The 8,343-nt window shown below is 50.1% G+C and overlaps 1 protein-coding gene across 1 annotated transcript in view; it reads right to left on the bottom strand.

The window, feature by feature from the left end:
- Nucleotides 1-6,985, bottom strand: part of ACSS1 (acyl-CoA synthetase short chain family member 1) — a 55,982-nt gene extending 48,997 nt beyond the window's left edge. Inside the window, exon 1 of the mRNA XM_011378007.2 lies at nt 6,581-6,985. Within this exon, the coding sequence (XP_011376309.1) occupies nt 6,581-6,905 (325 nt within the window). The 5' untranslated portion in view covers nt 6,906-6,985. The remainder of the gene's footprint in view (nt 1-6,580) is intronic.
- Nucleotides 6,986-8,343: the final 1,358 nt, after the last annotated feature.

Genomic DNA, 8,343 nt, shown 5'->3' with positions numbered 1-8,343 from the left:
GGAGGCAGTGACCCTGGGCAGTTCACAACAAGGCTTGGAGTGCCCAGACCCTTGAAACTGAAGGCAGATACTGCAGAAAGGGTTGGAAAAGAAACAGAGTGGGTTACAGCCGTGCACCCAGGAAGAGGGTATTGCTTCCACGTGCACATGAGTGATCACTGGCCAAGGCTGCTCCAGGCAGCAATGGAAAACAGATGCAAACCTTTAGTTCCACCCCAGACTTGCCTTGAGAAGACTCAAGGTGATAGGTGTGCACACTCTTATCCTAGAAGCCTGCTCCAACACACCTTCTCTCACCCTGAGTTGGACCTTCTGAGTCACCCTGGAACGTGGTTGGATCACGTATAGCTTAGGAAACAGTCTCCAGGTAGTCCAGTGACCTGCCCAAGACTGAGCTAGGAAATAGTAAGAAAGGCCTCAAAGCACAAGTAACTCCTCAGCTAGGGCTCATCTACTCACATTGCCTGCTCTCACAGCAGCCAGGGCGCCGGCACATGCTTCCCACCCCAAGGGTGACTGCCCAACTTCGAACCTAAACCCTCAGTGCCTCAGAGACCAGAAGGGCACTCTGTGCCTGGTTCACTCCAAATAGGAGAGCAGAGGTCCACGGGATGGACAGCATCCAGGGTGTAGCTGGGTGGCCAGCAATACCAGCCCAGGGCTGACGAATGGTAGGAATTCAGGCAGTTCAGCACCGAGCCCTGAGTGCAGTATCCCCTAGGTGCCTTCCTTGCATATAGGAGGTGCTAGACAAGAGGCCACCAAGGCTCCACGTGATCTCCCTCTCCCCAATGGCAGTGCCAAGGCTGTTGAGCACCTTCCTGCCTCAGGACCTTTGCATGGTTTCTCCCTGCCTGGCACACACTGTCCCACTCTCCTCACTGCTGTCTTCCCTTGGTGCCCACCCTCTCAGTGAGCACTTCACATCCCTTGGACCTCATGACCCCTCTCACTCAAGATGTGTGCCCCTGCTGTCCCTCTGTGGAAGGAAGCCAGAGGTCCTTCCCAGATGTTTGTATGCAAGCAGCCTAACCAAGAGCACAGAGCAGAGAAGCACCACAGCTCTGGTGGACAGACCATTCAAGTCCTAGATCTGGAGGGCAACAATAGAATAAATGGCACCAGGTTGGCCCCCTCCCCAAGGGAGAGAACAGAACTCATCCTGTCTTCATGGCTTTCTTCCTCAAAAAGATCTCTTATTAGTCTAAATCAGCACTTCTAAATCCCCCAGAACTTCCTCTGGACTTCTTAGCAAAGAGATTGTGAGCACCATCATTATCCCAAGTCTGACTGAGCACAGGTCTGGGTAGGCCTGAGCATTTCGCCTCTAACAGATTCCAGTGATGCTGTTGCTGCTGGTCCAGGACCATACACCCACAGACAGACATGCATGCATACATCTACACACATTCTACTTTGTATGTATATTCCAGATTCCAGGGGGCTTTCTTTTCCTTATAGAGACAGGAGTGATCAAAGACACCTGCTAGCTCTGTAAGACAGGTGGCACCACCCTTGCTAGAAGGCAGCCTGCAGTCATAGGCCAAAGCCACTCTCCAAAGTCCGGTCCCTGTCCAGCCACTCACTAACCAAAGATGATCCACCTGTTATTTAATCTAAATCTCAATTTCCTAATCTGTAGTGGGGGTAATGGTTCCTGACTCTGGGCATGACAGCAGAAATTAGATGCCACTGGAGAGTTTTCTGTCACAGACTCAGATGGTATGGAAGTGTTTCCAAGGGAAATACAGCGCACAACTCTCAGGGTTGACACTCAGATGACACAAGCTCCCAGAAAAAGCAAAGTGCAGGGTCTGGGTGACAGTGGCCCTAAAACGCCACGTATATGTGTGGTTCCTGCTATTAGCTCAATTGCAAGGAGAAAAAGAAAGAAGAGAGTGAGAGAACAAAGATGAAAGGAATTCTTACTTCCTCATGTTGAGGAAAAAGTGTCTCCACCCAAAGAAATGGGCAGTGGGACAAGAAAATTCCAGTTCCATGCATTTCCAAGAAGAGCTGGGGAAGGCCCTAGTGAAATTTAAGGTTCCTATCTCCTAATTCAAGCCTTTTCCAAATTTCCTAGCACACAATGATCCTCCCTCTCCATCATTCAGGGGCCTGCACCATTTAACTGCTTACTTATTCCACCCAGTGGTCCCCATTCTGGGACACAATGATGGCTCTGCTAAACCCTCTTCCATCTGGGTCACAAGGTCCCTAAGATTCACTTATCATAGGGGTGGCGTGGAGGATGACATCACAAATCTACCCTTAACAACTGTAAAAGCATTGAGCAAGTTACCCCAGTGTGGATTTTCCCATTTACTGATTTGTGGGCAAATTCTACTTTACTCATTAGAATGTAGGCCCTGTGCCATTTGGGGCATTTCCTGCACTGTTCATCACTTACATGAATTGGAACCTTTATTTCCACATCTGTACAATAAGACCACCAACCACTTCACATTGGTGTCACGACAATGGGATGAGAAGAGGCGCCATCATGTTAACTTCAGCGCAGGTCTAACATAGAAACACAGCTCTGCAAATAGTTAAACAAATGCCTACTGGTGGTTCACAGGTTTGGGGCTTTGTTTTTTAAAAAAAGACTACAAGAGGGTTATTATTTCTGTTATAAAGATGGCATACACTTACATAGGAATTTTCAAGAACTCCTGCTGTCTGTGGTTTAAATACATCCCTCCCTCTCCCCAACTTTAAGTAAACCTACATACAGAAATCTAATTTTAATTTAAAAAAAAAAGGGGGGAGTTGATAGTCAAAAAATGATTCGCAATGGGTTTTCTTTAAATAGAAAATCTCTCTGGCATATTTTAAAATATTAAATCAGTCGCAAAAATTATATTTGCCAACTTTCCAGAAACATCTGCTCTTTAAAGTCAGTCATGCCTCTGACAACTGGGGAGAATTCAGTCTCTTCTACAGGATCTTGTTCCTAAGACCTGGGGTTATATTTTCATTTAGAATTCCTTGAAAGACCTTAGACAAGTTAAAAGTACTTCAATCACTGAGAGATAAGTGAAGCACATGAATGTAGCATCTTGCCATTGTCAGTGTGTCTGCCTTCTAAATTATTTCAGGCACGTCATAAAGAAGAGAAAGGACAGCAAAATGGTTCCCATTGCTGCAACTAATGTTCCAAAAAGCATCCAGAAACTTCTGTGTTTAATGCTTAGTTAAATACAGTTTCTCTAACCCTTGCTTGAAAGTAAAAATACACACTTTTTAAAAATCAAACTCAGAATTTGGTGTTTACAAAATAGAGTTTGTGTTTTTTGAAAGTAACACATGTAATAATATCCCTCCAGTTCCACATTGGCAACTTCCTGACATCTTGAGTTGATATGCCACAGAGCAAAATATCTATTGAGCCCTACAAAGAACGGAGTCATATGTCAAAGATTGGAAAAAATCTTTTTTAGATCTTGGCTTTCCAAAGAACCTTCTGCAAAGCAGTTTTATTTAAAGGTAATAGAAGCAAGTCACTAAATGAGGTGGTGACTCTTCCTCCCCTGCCCAGTGGGCCTTCTGACATCAAGACCCACCTAAAGACCTGGCTACTATCCCAGAGCTCCAGATGGACTTTGATGTTGGCCACCTGCATGCCCTCCTGACCTGTTTCCCATCTGTCCCAGGCTGATTAGACACAAGCCCACGTGGTCCTGTTCAGAGGAAACAGCACTCTCAGCAGCACTGCCAAAGGCTAGGCTTAAGGTCACAGTCCCCTACCCCATCCCCAAAGGATTCAATAAAGAACAAAGGCTAATAATTGGAGTGAGTAGGTACAAGTTACATGCTAAAAACTGTGTAGAGAGCTTTTCTCGTTTAATGCTAATGACAGTCCTAGGTGTCCTCAAGCCAACCACTGCTGGTCAGAAGGAATCTAGCAGCTTTCTGAGGTGGTGTCTGTGACCTCTGGTCAATGATGTTCCCTCCACCCAGTCATCAAGCTGTGAGAAGCTCTGTGTAGGTGCTTTGGGCCACAGTTCTAGCTGAGTTTAGCTTGAATCATCCCAGCTCAGGCCCCAGACTTGGGAGTAAGAAGCAAGCAGATGACAACAGTCCCGGACTTAGATAATGGGGAGTGGAAGAAAGCCATTCCCATGGGGCCCTGTCCAAAGTCCTGACCCACAGAACTATGAGAGTAATACAATGTTTGGGGCCGGTAAGATATGGAACAATTACAAGGAGAACATTTTCCTTATTGAACAGACAAGGAAACCCATGCAAAGAATAAGAAGAAAGCAAGGATTAAGACACAGGTGGGATTCTCAAGGTATACCCAGAACGACTAAGGTGTACTATACCACCTATCTATCATTTCTGTTTCTTTACTAAAGTCATCTCCATTAATTCCAAGTCTGCTCATTTAGAAGTGCCTTTGTCCACGCTAGCATATAGGTCAATGGCAGTCAACCTTACATGAACATCAGAAGCACTGGATGGCTTGTAAACATAGATGGCAGAGCCCCACCCTCAGGGTTTCTGATTCCAGGGGTCTATTATAGGGTCTGAGAACTTGCATTTCTTAAAAGTTCCCAGGTGATACTTGATGCCCCTGCTCTGGGGACCACAATTCAAGAAGTACGGGTATAGATCTTCCTGAAGGGGTAATCAGAGTTTCAAAAGTTGACGCCTTTTTGGGACAAGCCATCATCACACTATCACACAGACAGATCAGGCCAAAACACCCTCACCATTCCACAGCTTTCTAGGGGTCTCCCAGGGCTGCTATGACCTGGTCTGGACGTTTTTATATCATCACCTCTGTGCTTTGCAGACGCTGACAAAGGGCAGAGATATTTCTGACAGATGAGAGGGTGGGCATACACATTACAGGTGAGAATGCTGCTGAAAAGCTGTTTTCCCACAAGGCAGTTTCTGAAGCACCATTTCTGGCAAAATAAGTGAAGGAAAAAGGCACTTCTGCTAGCTGACCACATGCTGACCCTGACCAAGTGAGGATTAAGAGGCCCTTGCTGCCTGCCCAGTGAGGTCCATCTCCAGTGACTTATCTGAAAGTAAGAGACTGCAGGTTTGCTCAAGCCAACCCTGATCATTCATGACAGCCTCAGACCTCCCAAGTCCCAGATGGCTTCCACAGTAGCTGCACATTTTCTGCCCTCTCTTCTGTGAGCTGCTCTCTTCTCTTCAAGGGCACTGCCACCAACTCTGCAAACCTAAGGGTTTGGTTTTTTTCCCCATTTGTTTAAGGACACTTGCTGCTGACTCATTTTTAGAGAAAACACTTATCTAGTAAGTAATTTTGATTAAGCCAGCAAAGTAGTATACAATATGGGGGGGGGGTGGGAATCTGGTTCAAAATTCCCTTGAGTTTCTTTGAAAAATAACTACAAGATACTATCTATAATTGTATGGCTATTTCTAAATATAATAAATTAAAATCACTACTACTTATTGATCACTAAAAAGTGCTGGGCCTATTCCACACCTCGGACACTGTCCTCACAATTAGTCTAGCAGGAGGAACTTATTATTCCCAGTTTACAAATGAGACAGGTTCAGAGGAGTAAATGGTGGAGTTGTGTGAGACACCTATCTCAAACTTCAGGTCTTGACCAGGGTCCAACCCTGCCATGAAGATCTGCAGGTCTTTCCCTGAAACACTGCCCAGACTCCACCTAACAGGGTGTGCCATCCTTCCTGACAGCGCAATCCCTCTAAGCACCCAACTGGCTGCAAGTCCCCTCCGCCTCAGGCTGCCCACACCCAGCCTACCCTGCCTGGCTGGACACTGCCTCCAGTTCCTGGACCTTTTCTCCTTGCTGCCTGGAGGCATAGTGTAATCTCCCCCACCGGCCCAATCTCAAATCTTAACAAAAGAGCAGTATTGACACTGGTGGAGCTGGTTTCTGGGATCTCAGTGAGAACCAGGTCTAAAGCAAGCCCTAGGTCTTTGGGGCGGGGGCAGAGGAGAGGCAACTGCAACTGAGAGCTGAGACGCCCCGCCATTCCTTCCTTCCTGCCCAAGAGCAACGAGATAAGTGATTCCAGCTGCTGGTCTGGGGTGTTTTCCTCCTGGCCACCTGCCACAACTCGGTTTGTTTACATGGGCACTATTTCTTCCCAGGCCAGTCGCTGGACAGGCAGCTGGTGTTGACAATAGCCAGATGCTTTTCGGTTTTGCCTCCGGCCTGTGAGATAGGCGCGGAGAAGTCCCGACTCCCGGGCGCCCGGCACACTCCACCCCAACCCGGCCCCGGTGTCCCCCGCTGCTCGGCGCAGGCTTGCGCTCCACGGGGCGGTGGAGCCACGTGGTTAAACTTAAGAGCCCACCATTGGAGGAGCCCCTGGAGCCAGGCCAGAAGCTGACGACTCCAGCTCACGCCGGGCCAGGTCTCCGTGGGCAAAGGCTGGAGTGGGCAAGGCGGGGTTGGGCTTGGGGTTGCAGCGGGAGGAAAGGCTGGAGCCTCTGGGGCGGGTGTTGACGTGGCCCACGAGGCTGCGATCCGCCTGGGGCTGCTGCGCCGACCGGGTTCTGTGAGTCCTCCCTGGAGGTGTGAGTTGGGGGCGCCCTGGGTCCCCGCAGCCCACTCACCAGATACGTTTAGCTGGCCTCCCAAGAACCAGGCGATCTTGCCGCTGCTGAAGTCGCAGTCCCAAACGGTGTGGTAGGGAGTGTCCCACAGCAGCGTTTCCCGCGCCAGCGGCCCCCAGAAGGCGGCTGGCTGCTGGGCCGCCTGCACCCTCAGCATGGGGTACGAGGCGGGCTGCACGCCGGCGGCGGGGACGCTGCCCGAGGGCCCAGAGGCCGCCCTGCGGAGCGCGCTGACCCCGGGCGGCGGCCACCCCCGCGGTCCCGCGTGCCCTGGCAGGCTGCCCAGGAGCCTCCAGACACCGCAGCCCAGGCTGCGAGCCGCCATCTCGCCCCACGCCTCCAGGCCTCTGTGCCCCAAGCCCGGCGGCGAGCGGGAGGCCCCTTTGCTCTCCACGGGCCCCGCCCCGTCTCCGCCCTCCTGCCACCACCCACTCCCCAGGCCCCTTCCCGGCTGAAGCTGCCTTCCGGAACCGGCCGGGTCCACACCCCCTTCCTCTTCCCCTGCCGCAGGGAAGGGTGTTGCGAAGGAGGAGGGGAGCGGCCTGGGGCGGGGCTCCTGCGAGCGGGGCGGAGCGGGGCCCCGACCCTAGAGTTGTTGCGAGGCACTCGCATCGTTTACTCTCCCTCCCCGACGCTGGACATAGGGCCACTCGGTTTCAATTTGTGTATCTTCAAGTTCCGACAGCTCAGCCACGCAGCGAATAGCAGACACGTGCGTCGGAAACGCGGGCGGGGCCGGGCACCTGGAGCAGTCTGGGTCGGAGGAAAGGAACCTGCACAGAACAGAAGCGACTGATGCTGCAAAGCACACAAGTGGGTCTGAGTACCAAAGTTAGGTCGGTTCAGAATCTCAGACTGAAGTCAAGGTATTAATCCAATTGTATGCCCTTATCCTCTAGGCTGGCCTGTACCCTCTCGTACACATACACAAGTAGTCCCCGTGGGCTAAATGGGCTGATCAAGGGACCACAGGCTAGGAGGATGTGGGGACCTGGGACTGTGGTCTGGGGTCCAATGCTCTTATAACCCAGCTGCCAGCCTCAGCCGCGGCGAGAGTCCCCTCCTGCCAGGGCAAAGTGTAACAAAAGCAACGTTCCACTAACCTCAGCTGGTTTGAAACCATGGAACCACAGGCGTTTTCTCCAGTTTCTCCAGCCTCAGTGGTCACTTCTAGCTCTGCTACCTTGGGCAAGTTCCCAAGCCTCTCTGTGCCTCATTTTCCTTTTCTATAAAACGAGAGTAATATCTCCCTCCCCTGCTGAGGAAAAGAATAAACGAGATCATGTCTGAAGTTCACTACTTGAGGTGGTGGTCGTCTTGTCAAGCCAAAAAGGATCGAAGGAAACTCATTGAAAATTGTCTCGACCGAATTCTTAAGTATTTCAATACCCAGAAAGTAAACACATAATAAAAAAGGTATACACGGGGCGGTGGCGGGGACGCGGGGAGGGAAGGATATTTTTGAAACTGAGTGGTTGAGTTCTTTAGGTTTGGGAAAGATTCCACCTTCTTGACTGTGAAGTCTGCAGAGGCAAAGTCCCTACCATTCCATTCCAAGGAGCTTCCGCTGTCAGTCAGCCCCAGGCCGTTATTGAATGCCTGCTTCCTGCCAGAGAAGAAAGGATTTTTGAGGCGGGGGAACCAATGATAATAGCTAGCATTAAACATGTGTCCTGACCTGTGCCAAGCGCTTGATCGGCATTTTTTACTTAATTTAAAAATTATCTAGTGCTATCAACTCCCTCCCATTAACCCCTAGTAGG

The sequence above is a fragment of the Pteropus vampyrus genome, unplaced genomic scaffold (assembly GCF_000151845.1).
Source record: "Pteropus vampyrus isolate Shadow unplaced genomic scaffold, Pvam_2.0 Scaffold327, whole genome shotgun sequence".
In the NCBI taxonomy this organism is placed as follows: Eukaryota; Metazoa; Chordata; class Mammalia; order Chiroptera; family Pteropodidae; genus Pteropus; species Pteropus vampyrus.
The sequence above is the reverse complement of the archived record's forward strand: the minus strand, read 5'-3'. Positions and strand labels throughout refer to the sequence as shown.